A 21,174-nucleotide genomic window follows, 5' to 3' on the forward strand; every position below is an offset into this window, starting at 1 on the left:
TGACTGTTGTGATTGCATCGGAAACTCATAACGCAAGATGGGGACAAAAATAGATAATTGCTGCAATAAGGACATGGGATCGGTGAAGTGGTTTGAAGTGGACAGCCCTTCCGGTGAATTTCCCTGCGCTGACTAATACAAGAAATATTAATTAATATCCGCGTCTTTATTGTGTACAGTTCCCTCGCGGGTGGATTGCATGTTGCTGGGACACTTTTCAAGTGACCTCTTCCTGTTCATAAAACAACACCGAAAAGTCTGGAAGATGCATAAACTCGTGCAACAGGCAAATATTGCATCATAAACGTACTGTTGCTTGAAAATCCTGCCTCAGGATGTTTATGGAAGCACGTCATTAAACCTGTGACTGGTACAGTAAGGATAACTGCAATAAAGGCTCCTTGCGTAATGCGTTCACAGGGTTTTCCAAAAGTCTGGCAAACAAGGAAATAGCCGCATATTCACGAGAGTTGACAGGCTGTTCGGATACAAATGTATTAATGTATTCAAATTTATTATATATACATGCACAGAAGCCCAAGATTATTTTAATTACGTTTATTTCTTAGCAAATTTTCTCTTTCTTTTTACAAAAAAAGTGTATTTTAAAACAAGTTTAAAGACAGAGATGTTTTATTTGCAAAAAAATTTACTGACCACATAAATGTAGTGTTGTAGTCAAATATTCATAATAAATTACTATTTTTTTGTGCTGGGCAAGGATTAATCGGGATTAATCGCATACAAAATAAATGTGATATTTTGCATAATATATGTGTGTGTACTGTGTGTAATTATTATGTATATTTAACCACACACACATACATATATTCATTTTAGATTTTTATTTATTTATATATCAATTTTTTTATATATATATATATATATATATATATATATATATATATATATATATATATATATATATATATATATATATAACATATAAAAATATAAATAAATGAAGAGTTTCGTTGCAAAACGAGATAACTCCGTTTTTTATTTTTCAGAAATCTCGTTTTTTGGTTGTGCATTCCAATTAATATCAATTCAACTGCAGTTTGTTTGTTTTGATTTAAACCTTCATAACTTAAAAAATACAGCTAAGTAGGAACATAAAACAAAACAATAACATGATAACATAATAATAAACATGTTTTGACAAAAATGTTAAAAACGGAGTTATCTCGTTTTGCAACAAAACTCTTCAAATATACGTACACACATGTAAATGTTTCCTAAATACATACATGAATGTGTGTACATTTATATATACATAATGATTACACACAGCACACACTCGTATATTATGCCAAAAATCACTTTTATTTTGTATGCGATTAATCGCGATTAATCTTTGCCCAGCACTATTTTTTTATTTTAAAATGTATTCATGTATTCAAATGCATTATATATACATGCCAAGATTATTTTAATTATGTTTATTTCTTAGCAAATTTTCTCTTTCATTTTACAAAAAAAGTGTATTTTAAAACAAGTTTGCAGACAGAGTGAAATTGTTTTATTTGCAAAACCATTGACTGACCACATAAAAGTGGTCTAGTAGTCAAATAGACAAAATAAATAACTATTTTTTTATTTTAAATGCATCATAATATTTAATGGCCAGTACAAGTTTTTACATTTCAGTAAAAATCCATGAGCTTTGGCATATTAGCTCTTTCCCCAAAATTCCTGTTTCCTTCTCTGTGCCCGGCTCAGGACCTCAGATGCCATGGAGCATGAGGCGGCTGATCTAGATGAGATCTGAGACATCTTATCATCTGTATTAATACAAAGAAGGAAGAAAGACAAAATACTTAACGACAATTTTTTTACTAATAGCTCATGTCATCATTTTTAACAATATAGCTCTCTTTGCTCAAGAAATATATACTATATAGACCAAAGAACTGGGATGCCCCTTCTAAAAAAGATGTTTGGGGTGGCACAGTAGCCAACTCAAACAGAGTACTGTTGTCTCAGGGCAAGAAGGTCCCTGGTTCAACCCCTAGTTGGGTCAGGAGGTATTTCTGTGTAGATTATACAGTTATGAAATGACTTTGACCCTGTCTACACATCACTGATGAGTTTGAGTGATGTTGTGATGTTGATTTCTTTTTAAACCTTGCTTTGTGCATGGAGGTATTGTTATGTTGAAATAAAACCCACTTTTGCTATAAAATAAGTAGCACACAATTCTTTAGAATATCATTATATGCTGTAGGATTAACTAAGATAGCCAATACTTTTGTCCGTGTAGTGCATATACAGTAAGCTATCTAAGGACAAAACATCTCATGTTTAAAACCTGTTGATTAATTGAAATAATTTTGCTGCATGCTTAAAAATTTTATGAAAATATCTTTTAGTGTTATTATTTCCAAAAAGTGACTAACAAAGTGAACATGCATGTCCAGAACAGTGTAGCAATACAATAAGTGTAACCACGTATAGGAAAGTATGTGTTGGTCATCAACACACATTAAAAGAAAAGCTGATCTACTTTCCGTCCTTACCGATTCTGATAGACATAAAAGCATGAAATAACTGTCAGTAACTTCCTGAGGTTACATGACGGCAATTAAATGTAGCAAAATCGGAGATAATAAGATGACTTTACCATTGTCTGACACACCAGAGTCAGATTCAGGAAACGCAAACAGTTCTGGCCGAAAAATTCCCAGGTTACCTGTATTTGACACAAAGAGGACACTGTAATCACAAATGGGTGGTTTACAAGAACCTAATACTATAGTTGATGTTACCTGATCGTGAAATTTCCACTTTCTATACATGGCTGGTTACGCTTAATGCGTTAATGTAACTGAATAAAATGTATCATTTCTGGGTTGGAAATAAAGCAACAATTGGCATGAGTCAGATACCACAATGTCATAATTATCCACCTGTCATAGAAAACGAATTAAAGATTGAGAAATATTTGGATTAAGTAGTGCATGCAGCGTCTTGCATTTGTTTGACATCTTCCTTAATATCTGAATAGATAATTTATGATTAAGAGATGCTGGCACATGCACACTTTAGCTATTGTATCTAGTATTCTTGGAAAGTGATACTATGAACACAAACCAGTATTGTAAGTACTGCCATACTGCGATGTAAATATATATGTATTGTGAAGTTGTGAATGTGTGGTTGTAAATAAACACAGCACATTTAAAAATAGCACAATTTCTAGAAACACTCGAAAAAATGTATGGTGTATGTTTAGTTATGAAATACCTGTTGGTTAAGACCACAAATCCAGTCTAATGGGGCGTACACACCAAACACGAATTCAACAATTTGCGTGAGTAGATTACATTCAAACAACGTGAATAGATGCAAACTCGCACAGTGTGATTTGAATGGCGCAAATTGGCCGGCTCTAAAACATGCGCTATTCACCTCAAACACATCTTTGCGCAAGTTGAAAATATTCAACTCAACTGAAAATTTTGCATGACACAAGGTTAAATCCCGCACATAATCTGGGACGAGGAACGCGATGCCTCACGTTTGGTGTGTACGTAGCATAATGGGGCATACACACCAAATGCAAATTTAATGATTTGCTCAATGCAATGATGCGAATAGACGCAAACTCGTGCAGGGTGATGCGAATGGCACAAATTGGCCGGATCTATTGCGCGAAAACATGCGCTATTCACCGCAAATGCATCTTTGTGCAAGTTGAAAATATTCAACTCAACTGAAACATTTGAATGACACAAGGTTAAATCCCGCACGTAATCTGGGATGAGGAACACGATTCCTCACGTTTGGTGTGTACGTAGCATAATGGGGCATACACACCAAATGCAAATTTAACGATTTGCTCAATGCAAAGATGCGAATAAACGCAAACTCATTCAGGGTGATGCGAATGGCGCAAATTGGGCAGCTCTACTGCGCAAAAACATGTGCTATTCACCTCAAACACATCTTTGCGCAAGTTTAAAATATTCAACTCAAGTGAAAAATTCCCATGACACAACGTTAAATCCCGCACATAATCTAGGACGAGGAACGCGATGCCTCGCATTTGGTGTGTATGCCCCATAATGCTACGTACACACGAAACGCAAGGCATTTAACCATTTGTGCGAGCGTATTACAAACAAAGTCAATGGAAAGAAGCAAATAGACGCAAACTCGCGTTGGGCGATCTGAATGTACAAATTGGGCGGCGCAATTGCGCAAAAATTTGCATGACACGAAGTTAAATCCTGCTCGTAATCTAGGGTGAGGAACGCGATGCCTCATGTTTGGTGTGTACGTAGCATAATGGGGCATGCACACCAAACACAAATAAATGTTTTGCACGAGTAGATTACATACAAAGTCAATGCAAAGACGAAAACTTGTGCAGGGTAATGCGAATGATGCAAATTGGGTGGCGCGACTGCACAAAAATGTGCTATTCACCACAGACGCATCTTTGCGCAAGTTGAAAATATTAAACTCAAGTGAAAAATTCACATGACACAACGTTAAATCCCGCACATAATCTAGGACGAGGAACGTGATGCCTCATGTTTGGTGTGTACGTAGCATAATGGGGCATACACACCAAACGCAAATTTAATGAGTAGATTACATACAAAGTCGATGCAAATAGACGCAAACTCACACAGGGCGATACAAATGATGCAAAAATTTGGGTGGCGCGATTGCGCAAAAACACACACTATTCTCCTCAAACGCATTTTCGTGCAAATATTCAACTAAAGCAAAAAATTTGCGTGACAGTTAAATCCCGCGAGTAATCTAGAGCGAAGAACGCGATGCTTCGCATTCGGTGTGTATGCAGCATTAAGTCTCATAAACTAATGATGATATTAAGTTTGATTCTCATAAACTAATGATGATATAAAGTTTGATTTCACATATTTTTAAGTCAATATTAAAGATATCAAGGTTATATTTTCACATAGTTTTCTTTACATTATGTAGGATCATTTTTTGTATAAAACTACAAATCATTAAAAAAGATTTAAGCTGGGTTTTTACAGGAAGTGTCACATATTTCAAACCATTCAAATGCTTTACATACAAATAGACGCACTTATAAAATTATGTAATCAACGGTCAAAAGGTGTATCTTGCTATCCAGGAACCAAAGTCAAGAAACAAGAGACCCAGATTTATAAAGTCTGTGATAAAACCCTTTGTGTCAAATGTAATGAAGTACTCCAGGAGGGCAAGGGAAAATTGGTCCAGGTAGCATGAGGACTTTGTCTATAAGAACAGTACTACTGATATAATGCATTGACGTTAGCGGAAAAAAACACACAAAAAAAGAAGTCAGGAGACTGACCTAGATTATTCTCCCCCTATTGCTGGCGGTAACCTAACCTCCCTCAACTCACTTTGCTGGTAAATGACTCACTTGCGTGCCTATTGTCTGCTGTTTTACGCTGATTGGCGATCAAATAAAGCGATTTATTAGTGGATTACTTGACACAACAGTTTGAGTGTGATTGCTCATGATATATAAATCATAAATATAATACCATACCATACCATTATGTTGAAATTCTGGGTTTCTCAATGTGCCCTGGATTCTGTTGGCAGGTGGAGAGATGATGTCTTTGGGACATTGTCTTTCTGGAGTCCTGAGCGATGCCTTGACCTGTCTTGGATTAGGGGAGAATTCCGGCTCCTCCTCAGACGATGCATCTTCACGCATGGGAATTGGATCTACAGTGGTCAGGCCTGCAGCTGGTGAGGAGTGCGGTGGGCTTCCATTCATGGCCTTTGCGATACGACATTTAAAATCTCACTGTGCTACAATCAGAGATATTATTTGCTTGATTTAAAATCATCTTGAGTACCTTGCCATGCGTTCGCTGTGGAGATCCGTCTGTGATGTGTCCATAAGGGGAGTGAGCTTTCCAGGAGGAATCCTTAATCTTTGGAGGGGATACCAGTAAAGCACCTCCTAAAAAGAATTCAGGCTATTTCTAATAAATGTCCTTTATGCAAAATTCATCTAAAACAAATCATGAAACAATTACATAATCGCAAAAGCGTCAATTACAGCTGTACATTCGTGCTCATTTCTGTGTATTTTGCCAGTATGTTTGGGCGCCAGATACAGTGGTGAATCAGAGATTTAAAAATTTAAAAAGATACGTTTACGTGACCTTTAGCTGTTAGTTTTTAGGGCTGTGATGATGCATTGCGTTTCCCATTAAAAATAATTGTCTGAAATCGATTCTGAATCGCAAGAGTCTGATTTTGTGTTTCATGCACAGCTTGTGCGTTTACTAGGGGTCTTTGATCAGAAGGAAGTCCTTATCAAAATCATTACGGGTCTGAGTTGTTTACAACTTGCATTTAAAAACGCAACACTCGTTAAACGAAATCATTCAAAATATTCTTTGTAATCATGAAAATACCTGAACCAATTTGAAGAACAGTGATGTAAATATGCTTATAGACGGTTTCATCGGACGCACATGCGGTGACGCGATTACGCGTCTGGTCAAAACTTTACTTCCGGTTTCTGTTTGTTTAATGGTCTGACTAGTTGCTAAACTGAACTCTTGAACAAATTCCTCGTCGTAAATAACAAATGTTTTGGTTTTCTAGGTAATCTACGTGTTTATTTTGCTTGTTATATAAATAAACTACTTTAAAACTGTTATTTATTCTTAGCTGAGTTTACCGGAAGTTACCTGTTGACCACGAACGCCGCTTGTTTATGTTGTTACTGCTGAAACCGTCTATAGGCATTTTCTGGAATAGCGTTTGGTACTTCTTCTGTGGTACAAATTGTGTTTCTGCATGAGAGCGCCATCTGGCGTTTGGATGTGGCGGCACTTCGCCGTAATTTATTAAAATTCATTCATTCAGAAAACGCGCATTTGCACGATTAATCATCCCAGCGTTACTAACAACATAACATAATTATTTGTTATTTACATCATATTATTAATTTTGGATGTTTAAAATTTAACATGCAGCTGTTTTACAGAAAGTTATAAAACATTTAGAAACTTGTAACATGTAACAATGTAAAGTTTATTCATTCACAATAATATTTGCAATTAAAATAAGGTGAATAATCGACAATTACGCCTTTTCATTATCACATAAAAAACAACTTGTGATGTTCTCAATCATCTTTTGTTTGTAGTCGTATATCTGTATATGCTGTTGTATAAGCCTGTCACTACTTTTCATAGACTGTAAAAAAAGATGGACGACGCCTGTTCGCTCTTTTCCATTGGTGAAAAGTGAAGCCGCCAGTGTCCTGATACGGCGCTGACATCTTGGGTCTTGAGTCTACGCAGTAGCGATTTCGGGACCAGTCATGCGCAATAGTGAGCAGGAAGTAAAGCCGCGAAATTAAGGCCCCGCCCTCGCTCTCGCAGAATGTGCATATCACACGATATCACAGCTGTCAATCATGACGTGACACCACCGTTTTTATATCATTAAGTAACTAACTAAACACAAACTTATTTTTAAAACAAACATTTGAATTTACATCAGCGTGATAAAAACTACAATAAATGACAGAAACCAGCTTCGGAAACAAGATCATTGAAGTGTAATTAAATTGTTTAGTTGGTCCCAAGTCCCATTGAATAACATGGGGAGGCGGGCTTTATGACCTATACTGGGACCAGTCCTGGGGGGCGATCGAGACGTTTTGGCTTCACATTTCAGGGCTTGTGCGGCACGCTTGCTACTTTTCATAAGGCAATTAGAAATATGGTGATAATCTGTATTATTGCAATTTTAAGACCATTATGTCACTGATTATATAACAACAATAACATTTTATAATAATGCAAGTCTTTTATTTTTTGAGAATATTAAGACATTAAAATTGGAATGTAAGAACATAGAAATATACTAAATAAATATTATAAAATGTGTAGGACCAGTCATTGTTTGAGCTGCATTAAAATTTAAATTACATTAATAGTCATTGTTCAGTATAAATTACGACTGCACACGGTTGAGTCTGATCATATCTGTGAGTATGCGGCATTACGAGAAGTCGTGTCTATAATATCTTGTGTAACACCTCAGATCTAAACACTGGGTGTTATGGTTGTTTCAGATTACTTTTTATTTGATTCCACTTTTGGTTGCATCTGTTTTTAAACAAAGTCGACATTCCCTCTCGTTTGCGTTCATTTATCTCTTCATCTCATTCACGGAGTTGCAGGTTGTAACTTTGAAAGCAATTGCAGTCAGATTTATTCTTCAGATTGTGTGCATTTATCACACAAAACATAAAATTACAGCTTGTGTAATGCTTTCTCTTCATCTGTCTGCTCACCTGTTACTGTGCGTGTGTGTGCACGGACCCTGGACTGCGTGTGGCACTTTTCCGAAACAGACATCATGCTCGAATGACAGAGGCAGTGTGATCGGTTTAAATTTCAATGGCATTCATTTCTATCCAAACAAATACACATGTAAACACTGTGGCAATATATTGCCTCTCAAAATAATAAATAAATAAATAAATAATCATTGAGGTCATGTTTATTAATCGTGCGATAAATCGATAAAGTAATTATAGCGACTGGCCAAGTTGTATATATATAATAATAATTTATAGGTATTGCGGACATGAAAAGAGAGACAACAGTTAAGCTTTAGACAGATTATGAATATATATTAATATGAATATTCACTGAATGTTACTAAATTCATCAAGCATACGTCACGCTGACACCTGACTGCTCCATGTTCGGGAGCTTTGATGTTTCCGGCATAGACCCTGTGGAACTTAGAGTCCCGTGTAGACCGGATGTTATGTGGAATAAAGGTTGACATGTCTGGAGTTCTTCGTTTTGTGGTTCAAAGTGAAACTCGTGCACGATGCAAAAAGACGCACCAAATGTGCCATAAAATCAACTTTATTCAAATGACACTACATTACAATTACAAAGTGTTTTGCCATACGTGTGGCCTAAGCTTTAAAGATGTGATGCGATGTCTAGTATGTTTGCTTACCAGTTGACGGAGTTGTGCGGTCATGATGAGTTCTTTGCAGGTTCTGCGTGGTTTTTAGTTTGGGGGTTGGTAGTCTGCCCCCGTTGACAGAACCTTCAGACCCTTCCACCACTGATGATGAGTCAGTTTCCAAAACCTGCAACCTAGATAAGATGGCAACATAAACCACAGCATTGTGAGCATTGACAGACACTGTTAGGTACTTTGGTATATTATCTACAAGAACGTACCTTTTAACATTCCCATTCACATTTGGTTCCTCATCTTCGACGAGCTCCTCCACCTTATTCCTCTCTCCAGGTCGTGCTTCTTCATCCCAGGCCAACTTTCTCTGTACTGGGAGTGTAGGACCATCTGGAAGATTCATTTCATCTGCAGAGTTTCTCCTGCTGGTTGCCACAGAAGCAGAAGGTCCAGGACTACAAAGATAAACCAAAGATTAGGTCCATGCAATGATAAATACTGCTGAAAACATGAAACCGACTCGCTCCAACCTGGCCAAGTCCAGTGCCTCTATGATAGGACTGCTGCAGCACTCAGATAGGACAGAAGATGTGGACGTGGTGCCGCTGGAAGGCTCCCACATCCAGTTGTTCTCCGACATGATTTGGTTAAAGTGTTGACGGGAAAAATGAGTCCCCCGGGCCCTTTTCCTATAGGCCTCAGCCCTCTCGCGTAGTTCCTGCACCTGAGGAGGAACAGCAGATTTTAGCTGCCTACACTAAAAGAATTGTGCTTATGGTTCGGTGATGTTAGAAAGGAGTAAAATTGTTATAATTTGTACTAAGCATGAACAAAACAAAGGGCTTATTTCTGCAGTGTTCTATATGAAGAGCTCAGATGCAAAACCCTCTAAGTGCGTCTGACATGTTTTTTTTTTTGTATTTCTGAAGGACCGGGATTAAGTAGATTTGAAGCGAAAGTATTTAATGAACGTATGTTACATGCCGAGAGCATTTGGTTAATATCATTATCTTATTTTTGACGGGGGTGGTGTTTAAATCTGAACCCTTCATATTTTGTTCATATTAGAGCTGGGTAAAATTTTTTATATGTGACCATGTCTGTTAAAACCCAGCTTTTACCACTACATAAAATCATCCTACTTGATGCTAAGAACATTCTGTAAAAATTAGGGCTGTCACAAGATTAATCGCGATTAATCGCATACAAAATAAAATTTTGTTTTTGCATAATATATGTGTGTAATTATTTTGTGTGTATATATATATATTAGGGATGCACCGATACCGATACTGGTATCGGGTATCGGCCTCGATACCACATTTTCTAAAGTACTCATACTCGTTAAAAGTCCCCCGATACCAGGGATCGATACCACGGTCTGAGAAATGTCTGTGTTTGAGCGGCGTGTAAGGGGTTAATGCACTTGTGTTGTCCAAAGAGGCAGAGTTTACAACAAACTGGAAAACTAGTCCCTTGTTTTTTTGTTAAATTATATGACTAAAGCTGTTACCTGTAAATTTAAATCATGTTTTTTATTAAGTACTCTGTATCGGTATCGGCAAGTACTGAAATGCAAGTACTCGTACTCGTATTCCAAAAAAGTGGTATCGGTGCATCCCGATGCATTAATAAAATATATAAATATATATATATATATATATATATATATATATATATATATATATATATATATATATATATATATATATATATATATATATATATATAAATTTACATATTTAAGAATATTTACACACCCAGATAGATAGATAGATAGATATGCATATATAATATTAACATTTTTAAACTTAAATTCAACTTAAATTTATACACGCATGTGTGTATTTATATATACATAATAATTACAAACAATACACACACAAATATATTATGCTCACACATTCTCTCTTTTGTATGCGATTAATCACGATTAATCTTTTGACAGCCCTAGTAAAACTATAACTTTGATATCTTTAATATCTACAGAGTAAGATCATGTCAAAGATTGAAATCATTCAGTGAAATCAAACTTTGATGCTCCTTATCTCAATATTCCATTATGAGACTTTAGTCTGGATTTCACAGACATGATCACAATTGGAAAGGGTTAAGTATCCTTACTTCATATATAACTTTATATAAATGAAGTATTTGTTCAATATCATTTCACGTGCAATGGCGTTTACCACAAAAGCCATGGAAGACAAGCGTGTGAGGAGGCAGTCATGCAATTCTCCTAAAGCGCTGATTCAGAAAACATTTTTACATTTTTTGGTTCTACTGAGGTTTTACTGGAGATGCATCAAAGCATATTTGACACAATAACCTCAAATCAAGCATGTCTGTTTTACAAAGTTATTCTGTCAGCATTTTTTTATAATTTGCAATGAATCTACCTATTAAAGATTATTAATGACATTGTATAAAGACTAAAGATATAGAAAAGTTATGGTAATAAAGATTCAAACTGGGAAAAAATAACCTGCTAACTAGTATTCAGTTCAAGTAATTATTATACTTTATACAACAGTTAAGTTAAATTCCTTAAATCTGCCATTCTGAAAATAAATTAATACAGTAATCATGGTATATCCATTGTTCTTGTAGTAAAATCATGGTTATTTTGTTATAACCATTTTTATTTGTTTCTTTAAACTTCAGTAAAACCAAGTTATTTTTCACAAGGATGACTGGATGAGAGGCACTGCAAAAGTGTTTTACAGCACATTACCGTTTTGTATCACACTGCCACAATAGCTGGGTTTCCTCACACGATTTTATGTGCATTTTGGAAACCCTTTATTTGGGAAAAGTCACTCACTTGAGGTGGTTTTTGACTTTTGAGTAAATGCGAATAATGGGAGATGGAGGCACATTTGCCAAATAAATTCGGACTTAGCGAACATTAAACCCACGTGACGTGACTAATCGTCTAGCTCAGTGGTTTTCAAACTGGGGGCCGCGAGATGGTGCCAGGGGGGCCCCAGTTTTATGACATTTTATGAAATACATTCATTTATCGATGCCACTTTTTTGGAATACGAGTACGAGTACTTGCATTTCAGTACTTGCCGATACCGATACCGAGTACTCAATAAAAAAACATGATTTAAATATAATCATTTAAATCATATAATTTAACAAAAAAAACAAGGACTAGTTTTCCAGTTTGTTGTAAACTCTGCCTCTTTGGACAACACAAGAGGCATTTACCCCTTACACGCTGCTCAAACATAGACATTTCTCAGACCGTGGTATCGATTCCAGGTATCGGGGGACTTTTAACGAGTACGAGTACTTTAGAAAATGTGGTATCGAGGCCAATACAAGTATCGGTATCGGTGCATCCCTAATTTGTTTGCTTTTCTTTTTTTGCGAATTTTGAAGAGATTCGCTTCACATTTGGATTGAAACTCCAGTGAGTGCATTTACATGCACAAAATATGTGTATACCTATAAAAAACTGATAATTATAAAAATCACATGCAAAACAACATGACAAACACAATGGGTCTCATTCACTAAGCATGCGTACACACGTATTTGTTCGTGAAATATGCATTCGGACGTTTTAACTAACAAATTATGAATCAACAAAAACTTTTATACTAAAATTTCTTCTAAATGTTTGCAATAACGTAAGAACAACTTAGACCACACGTACACAATAATCATGAACAAGGAACAAGAGCCCTATAATATATATCTGTGTTATATATTTTATATATTTTTTCCTTGTTCATGATTATTGCGTACATGTGGTCTAAGTTGTTCTTACGTTTTTGCATACATTTAAAATAAATTTTAGTGTGAACGTTTTTGTTGAATCATGATTTGTTAGTTAAATATCTGTACGCACATTTTACGAACAAATTTGTGCGTACGCATGCTTAGTGAATGAGACCCAATAAAACTGTGTTTACATGGAAATTTGAGATTTGTCAGGTTACTCGCAGGCAATGACATCATCACCCAGACTGCCAAAAACATGCAGGAAATCTGTCTAAAGGTAACTTGTTGTCTCTCTTTTCATGTCCGCAGAAACTATAAATGTAACACAAGTTTTTACTTTCGCAGTTTCTATATTAAGTGTATAATTCAATAACAGATTTTTACTTTGGGTTTACACCAAACACGAGTTTAACGATTTGTGCGAGTAGATAACATACAAAGTCAATGCAAAGACGCAATCAGACGTCCACGTGTGGGGCGATGCGAATGATGCGATATGGACGGCGTGTTTGCCACGAAAACACGTGCTATTCGCCTCGATTGCGTCTTCGCCCACGTTGAAAATATTCACCTTGAGCGAAAAATTCGCATGACACGAAGCTAAATCCTGTTTACATGCATTGTGAAATCAGGGTCATGTACCTGCACATATTTGCCTAAAGGTCCACTGTGAAGATTTTTAGCGTATTTAGCCATGAGATCGTGAATTGCAACCAACGGTTTAAGCTTTGGATATAGTCTGTTTTTTAAGTATACGCGAGCGTACCGTACACACACAGTCGAACCCACGTCCCTTGCGGAGCATAGTTTATTTGACTCAAACATGTGCACTGGCATTTGATACATGCGCATTGCAACAATTTGCAGTACTTTTCAAAATCCGGTGATGCATGTACAGTACACGCGCATTCTTCTGATGACGTAAATTGCGTCATGCGCACTGTATGCGGACACTCACGTACGCATAAAAAAATTACCATAATTTGAACTTTAAGGGCTCGTTATAATTGTGCGTATGTCCTACGGCGTAATCGCAACGAGGTAAGTTACATGTCGGTTTTCATTTATACATTTTTATTTATCGTTAAATAACTCAACTTGGCCCATCTTTGTTTTCACCATCGCAAACGGAAATACCTATGACGCAGTTTTTTTACCTGACAGGAGGGGTTCTGGTGGACCAATCACAGCGCTTGCAGTCCGCGTAGAACTGATGCGTTGTTAAAAATTTTGCAAGGTGCACGTCAGGCTACGCAGAGCTACACAGAGGCTACGGATAACCTACGGCGTAGAGCTTACGCACGACTACAAATTGGGCTTTAATCCACAGCTCATCCCTCCCAACGCATTTAACTTTTGCTCTAGATGTGCATTTTTTTTTCAGATTAGGTTTAAAATGTATTATTATGACACCACTAATATTTGCATTCATGCATCCAATGTGACTTACCATGCATACAGTTTATAATTATGTGTGTGTTCCTGCGATTTAAACCTACAACCTTCCTGCTGCTTACTGAGCTATAGGAACAAATTGTTGTCGTAACTGAAACATCAAGCTGTTTTAGATAAAAGAGTTCGCTAAATGAATGCGTGGCAATCAGGTGTTTTTACTATTTCACTTCAAAGCTTTACTTTAGTCTATGCTTGTATGTTATGAGTAAGTGAGCCACAAGTCACTACAGGCTTACCAGACAACTGAAAGCAACAAAAGAACCAACAAAACCACAGACACCTTGTAAGTTCCATCTAAAGAATGCTGACAGACAACATATCGATGCCTGACATACTGTACCACATGCACACGCACACACACTCGTTTAGGTCCACTAAAGACTGATTTTGAGTGATGTCATACTTTTGCAGAGGCGACACACAAAGCACATACAATACTGTACACAGAAGCATGTGGAGGTCTCTTTCATTGAGAGGATGCAGAGCAGACAGGACAGTTACCTCATTATACCACCAGTGTTCACACTCCTGCAAGATTAATCATAGAGACCAGTTATTAGACAGATCAGGTTTCCTAACATGTTTACATGTTAGGCTATGATGTGATGTAGTGAACCCAATCAAAATTGTTTATAAGAAGTGGTGTCAAACAAATTTGGTGTATAATGATGTGCTGCATGCGTCACCCCAGTTTTATTATATAACTGGATGATTACCCCGCCATGTCTTCTTAAAGTTGAAGTGTGTCTGTTACTTTTTCACCACCGAAGTCACCAATCATACTGCAAAACTAAACAAGTTGACCTGACCGGTTCTGTAGTTGTTCCTGCACATTAAAGGTGCTGTGTGTAGATTTTAGCGGCATCTAGAGGTGAGATTGTGAACTGTAACCAACGGCTCAGGCCCACAGTAGAGGTCTTCACGGCTCCACTTAGATAAATATCCGAGGTCCAAACCCGAGCGGGTTCGGGGCTAAAAAACTTCCCGTGTGCCTCTGACACAGGTCGGGTATAATATAAGCGGCCTCTGGTAATTTAAAATGAATGTGTTTTTGTCGAACAGACCTGAGACGACCCAAACTATCATGCATGTGTGCATCGAGTCATTTTCCAACACCCCCTCTGTTTGCCAAGAGTGCTTGCGACATTATGTGGCTGGCAGTAGATACATTTTCATTGAGCCAGATCTGTCAATCAATTTTGAATGCACATTTTAGCGGCTACCTTGGTCTAATCGGGTAAAAAAACTGACACTGGGTCGAACTCGGATCTAATTTTCTCGGTTTTGGTCTTTCTTTAACTCTTTCACCGCCATTGACAAGATATCTCGTCAATTAAGAGAAAACGCTTCCCCGCCAATGACGAGATTTTCCGTCTTTCCGCAATACCGCTATTATCCACCCTTCCGCAACTTTTTAAACCCGAAGTATTGCCCTATGGCAAGCGGCTGCATGTCCGTGTCTGTTTTAAAGATCGCTCTGAATGGGATCTCTATGAAAAGTCCGTCACAAAAATGGAATTATCTCTGCTTTTTGCTCAAAATGTGGTGTTTTTGTTCCCATATTCAAAAGCTGATTACAAAAGAACCAGTGAAGGTAGGATGAAACGTTTTTGTTTTTTTTTGAAAGCAGAGGGTCTGTTCTTTCATTTGGTATATTGTATGTTTATATATTTAAAGAAGAAAATTTTCTGGAAGGCATTAAACTTTGGTGAAAATCATGAAAAACGCTGGCGCTGGCTGGCAACTTTTTAAAAAAACGCTGGCGGTGAAAGAGTTAAAAAAAACTTTTTATGCACATCAGGTTTGGGTAAAAAGTAATTCAGGTCATTTCGGTTGGGTACATTTCTTTGGACCCGAGAAGACCTGTAGTCCACAGCTCATCCCTCGCTTTTAAAACGCATGTTGTCGTCGTTTCAGACAGCGTAGTGATGAAACACGCTCTATGGAGCAGTTTGTATTTTTAGGGTTACTGTATGAAACATGGCGGCACAAAATGCCGACTTCTATATAAGGGGACCCGCGGTGTATGTAGATAAAATCGTCTCATTCTAATGCTGCGTTCACACCAGCCGCGGTAGAGGCGTCAAACGCGAGTGGTTTCAATGTTAAGTCAATGTGAAGGAGGTCTCGGGGCGCGAATGAGCCGTTTAGTGCGGCTCGATTGACGTGATTCAGCCTCATTTGTGTGTCTAGTTCATGTGAATGGCGCAAATTGAGCATTGCCGCCGAAAACGCGCAAGTTGAAAAATGTTTACTTTGGCGGAAAAACGTGCCGTGTTAACCAATCAGGAGCTTGCTCTAGTAGTGACGTGATTACAGGAAGCGAGCGGAGTCGCAGAAGCCCCTCCCATGACGTGAATCACCAGCCATGTTGGAGGCGTCAAATTCGCGTCTACCGTGTCTAGTATGCCACTCACTTCATTCACGCGTGAAAGCTGCTCGTGAAATTCTAGTCATCGAGAATGAAGCGAGTAAACTCAAAATGTTCAAGTGGCATACTAGACACGGTAGACGCGAATTTGACGCCTCCAACGTGGCTGGTGGTAATGAAAACATAATGGGTCATTTTGTAAGGTCTTTATACACCACTGATAATATAGTTATGTATATTTTATTGCATTTCTGTCAATGTTACCTTTAACTCATTCCCTGCCATTGACGAGTTATTTCGTCAAATGAAAGAAAACATTTGCATGAAAAATAGTTTTTATGGTAATCTGTAATACATCGATTATCCACAAGATTTAATTTACCCAATTTATTTTAAAAAATGAAGCAAAAATTATTTACTAATTTTAAACTCTGTGTATGTTTTGATAATCATTTTGAATCTGATCTCTAACTAAATTCCTTCACAAAAATGCAATTATTTCAGCCTTTTGCTAAAAATATTGTATTTTTGAAGCAAAATACCCATATTTAAGTGTTTATAAACCGAGAAAAAAATATAGATAGGAAGAAATGTTTTTTTCCTGTTTTGTTTGTTTTTTGTTTGTTTATAGTTTGTTTGAAATCAGAGGGTCTGTTCTTTCATTTGATATATTTGTATGTTTATATTTTTTTAGAAGAAAATTTTCCTGGAAGACATTTTGCTAAACTTTTGTGAAAATCAAAAAAAAAAAAATGCTGGCGGGCAACTTTTAAAAAAAAATGTCTGGCAGGGAATGAGTTAAAGGCACACCGCAGAACTTTTTGGCCACTAGGGAGCGCTAGACATGTATTTTTCACGCCTAGCGCCCCTAGAGGCCGCACGCGCCGCAGCACTGTCGCAAAGGAAAAGAACTGGCCAACCTTAAAACTAAACGCTAAACGATCAACATTTTGAGGCATCAGGGAGAAACGCAGTCATGTTACAACTTTCTGATGAGGAACTCGTCGTGGCAGAAGCCATTTCTCAATCTGAAGGTTGCAGCCTCCGGATGTCGTATTTCTAAGCTGCATACGTCATCAAGACTGTCTTATTTCAGAATATTAACAATTATAAAGTTGACTATTATACTTAGTTAATCATAAATTGTTGCAGTATGCTTATGACTTGCGAATGTAAAGCTCAGTTTACTTTAATAAACCAGGCTTGATGACGTATGCAGCCTGCATATTTGACCTCCGGAGGCTGCAGCCTTCCAATTGAGAAACGACCAGAAGTATTTCCTTGCCTTTTTCGAAACAAATATTGTTGCATCGTCCCTCTCTCCCTCGCCACCAGGATTTTTGTGTGAAAATTGTCGCTCCAAATCCAATTAAACCGATGTGTTTAGGTCTGCTGCTTTGTAATACGTCACGCGAGTGACAGCGGAACGCAGCAAATGAGGAAGAGAGAAGAGAGAAAGCTCGGATCTGATTGGTGAATGAATATGGTTTGGTTTTACACTGTGTGAGTTTGAGCAAGTTTGACTGCTATAGCATCCTGGATTGTAATGTAAAGTCCATAGACAGTAAAAGAAAGGTAAATACGTGAACACGTGAATGCAGCATCTGAATACAAGGAACTATATGCAAGATAATCGCCGTCATTTATAAAGAAGATCGCATTTATGTATAAATCAAGATCGTGAGTTTATATAAAATATTGCCTTAAAGGGGAATTGAACCCAGGTCACCCGTGTCATAGGTCTGTAACACTAACACGGTGCCACAGAGTCACACAATAGAAGTTGCTCTCTACACTCCTGAAGTAGCCTCCAGCAAAATTCACGTAAAAAAAATAGTGTGGAGGAAGTGACGTATGCCGTAAAGCAAATCGAATTTTGTAGTTTTTTTTGTGCTCTGGTTACTACCCGAAACCCTAAGTTTTAAAGTACGAGTAAAAGCGATACAGACCCTGTCAGGCTATGGTAGACATGTCATTCAACCTATTTAAAGTTAATGTACTATCACAAGGGTCTTGAAAATTTATTATGAAGGCTGAAAAATTACATGGTGTCGCTTTAAGTAGGAATAAGAGAAGTATTGAAACATTGATAAAATTTCACACCTCACCTTTAAAATTTGTTAGTAAATATTAAATTCTGTCTATTTTGTAGGCTTATAGTGGGGTAAATAGTTCTTTATGCTTATTATTAACTCTTAAATACATTAATGTACATTTTTATTGACATGTTTCCTCTCATAGACTCTTTCTATTATTTTCCTGCTTTTTACTTCCTGCTAACCTCCAACTGTGCAGTTTTGTTCTTCACCCAAGCTCCATCTCTGTATGAATACTGCAATGGAGAACGAAAGTTGGACCTGTATTCGGTTTTCGCCTTCCTGTGTGACAAAAAGATAAATAATCTTAGGGTGGGATGCATGCTTTCACTTTGTGGCGATGTGGATAAACACAAGCGACACTTTCTTTTATTCCTGTATCAGGAGACAACAGTCACCTTATAATTTTGTGTGAAGGGTCTCTCGGGGCACAGGGTGAACTCTCTTCCTGTTTCTGATACCCTTGCTGTGGATGTCTCACTTCCTCTTCGGTACTTGACTTTTTGCCGAGTTTCTGCCTCTCCTTTTTCTTCTTCCTTCTCATATTCTGGTATGGTGGACATTTTGGCAAAAAGTACAGTTAGATATAGGAAACACCACTTTAGGTGTGCAAGTGTATTTGTAAATGTATACTTCCTCATAACGGCATATGGAAAAAACATACACGTTAATCAAACAGGTTTATCTGGTGTAAACGTATTTAGTGAATGTACAGTAAATCCGACGCCCGTGTAAATGCTTCCGTTGTTATTTCCAAAAAACTTTTCTTGACTGTTTGACATGGTATGTTTCGATGTAAACAATAAAATATTTTAAATACTTCCTATTTCTCTTAATAACAAATTTAAGTCACATTTTTGTACTTTGCATTCATATGTACCTTATCTGAGGTTATGTTCTCCATGAGGAGCTGTGGGATCTCACATTGCTCAACATCTCGTCTCAAGCGAGGAGGTCTGGGCGGAGGTGATCCTTTAAAACTTCTCCTGTACTCACTTTCCATAATGACTGGGTTGGACTTAAAGGGTGGGATGATTTTATTGTCCTTATAAAACATCTAAAATACATGAAATAACACAACAAAATCAAAATAAGTCCAGTGATCGTGACACACTTAAAGTGATAGTGGATGCTGTAATGCTGTAAAAAATGAACAAACTTAATGGTTATTACTACTAAAACAAGTTAGTTTTCTGTTTCTATTCAGAATCATTATCAATTAAGTACAACTTTATCAATATTAAGGTTCTGAAATAATACACCATCTAGTTACGTGCATAACTCTCTACTGCCATCTAAAGGCATCCCCAAAAATGTTAAAGGGATAGTTCACCCAAAAAAAATTTCATCTCATGTTGTTCTAAATCTGTATGAATTATTTTTTTCTGATGAACACAAAAGGAGATATTTTGATAAATGATGGTAAGCACACAGCTGCCGTATCCATTGACTTCCATAGTAGGAAAACAAATATTATGGAAGTATTGTGATAAACAATAAAGAAGATAATTTAATAAAATTATATAATTATATAAATATAATTAACGGTACCCATTGAATTCCATCATATTTGTTTTTCCTACTATGGAAGTCAGTGGGAAGTCAAAAAGATAATAATTGTGTTCATTAGAAAAAATGTATTCATACAGGTTTACAACATCGTGAGGATGAGAAAATGATGAAAGAAATGTTCTTTTTGGGTGAACTATACCTTTAAGGCATCAGATATTTAGATTATTACATATGCTGTTTCTGAACATCTATCCAAATAATACAAAAGGACTAGGCACATCTCATGAATGATGTTAAAAGTTATTTTGAATAATACACTATGGAAAACACCACTTTAAATATGCAAGTGTTTTTTGCAATACTTCCCCAATGTAGACAGAACGGCATATGGAAAAAACAAACAGGTTTAACTGGTGTAAATGTATGTAGTGAATGTACAGGGAGTCAGAGGCCCGTGAAAATGCTTCCGTTTAAATTCCTTTGTTATTTCCAAAAAACTTTTCTTGACAAAAGATTTGTCCGGCATGCACTCTACAAGTTTGTGCAAAACTAAATTGTAGTGTAGGTAAAAATGCACGGTGGTACCTCTTGTGCAGCCAGCAGGGGTGAAGCGGCCACGGGTGTTTTCCACATGAACTGTCTCTGATATTCAGAGTTCAAGCGACCATTTTTCTGTCGCCCTGATTTCAGTCCTGCTCGCTTTCGCAGTGCATGGTTCACCTGATATTAAACAAAGGTTCTGAATAACTGCAGTAATGGAAGTGTCTTGTTTATTATAATTACAACTATATTACAACTTTAATTGTTTATGCTAAGGAAAATTTGAAATCAGTTGAAGTATTAACTGTGTCATCTTTATTTCTTATAGTTCATTACATTCATTTCTGAATGTAAACATTATGAATCTGTGGTGCTTTGTTTGACGGGCATGACGCTGGCTCTACTTGAACCATAGCAAGCATATGGGAAACACTTAACACAATATAACAATTCTTCAAATTTTACACCTTCACTTCTAATCAAACTCACTCCGTTTCCTGCATGCCCCTGTTT

At 36.9% G+C, this 21,174-nt stretch overlaps 1 protein-coding gene across 1 annotated transcript in view; it reads right to left on the minus strand.

Moving 5' to 3' along the window:
* Positions 1-987: 987 nt before the first annotated feature.
* The window catches only part of mdm1 (Mdm1 nuclear protein), a 26,023-nt gene continuing 5,836 nt past the window's right edge, over positions 988-21,174 (minus strand). Inside the window, exons 3-15 of the mRNA XM_065285001.2 lie at positions 21,151-21,174; positions 20,707-20,841; positions 19,490-19,666; positions 19,008-19,156; positions 18,795-18,891; positions 14,644-14,670; positions 9,483-9,676; positions 9,219-9,407; positions 8,989-9,131; positions 5,841-5,947; positions 5,530-5,761; positions 2,624-2,692; positions 988-1,784 (exon numbers count right to left, since the gene is read on the minus strand). The exon at positions 21,151-21,174 is cut by the window's right edge and continues 281 nt beyond it. Of these exons, the coding sequence (XP_065141073.2) occupies positions 1,675-1,784; positions 2,624-2,692; positions 5,530-5,761; positions 5,841-5,947; positions 8,989-9,131; positions 9,219-9,407; positions 9,483-9,676; positions 14,644-14,670; positions 18,795-18,891; positions 19,008-19,156; positions 19,490-19,666; positions 20,707-20,841; positions 21,151-21,174 (1,653 nt within the window). The 3' untranslated portion in view covers positions 988-1,674. The remainder of the gene's footprint in view (positions 1,785-2,623; positions 2,693-5,529; positions 5,762-5,840; positions 5,948-8,988; positions 9,132-9,218; positions 9,408-9,482; positions 9,677-14,643; positions 14,671-18,794; positions 18,892-19,007; positions 19,157-19,489; positions 19,667-20,706; positions 20,842-21,150) is intronic.

The sequence above is a fragment of the Paramisgurnus dabryanus genome, chromosome 1 (genome assembly GCF_030506205.2).
Source record: "Paramisgurnus dabryanus chromosome 1, PD_genome_1.1, whole genome shotgun sequence".
Classification (NCBI taxonomy): domain Eukaryota; kingdom Metazoa; phylum Chordata; class Actinopteri; order Cypriniformes; family Cobitidae; genus Paramisgurnus; species Paramisgurnus dabryanus.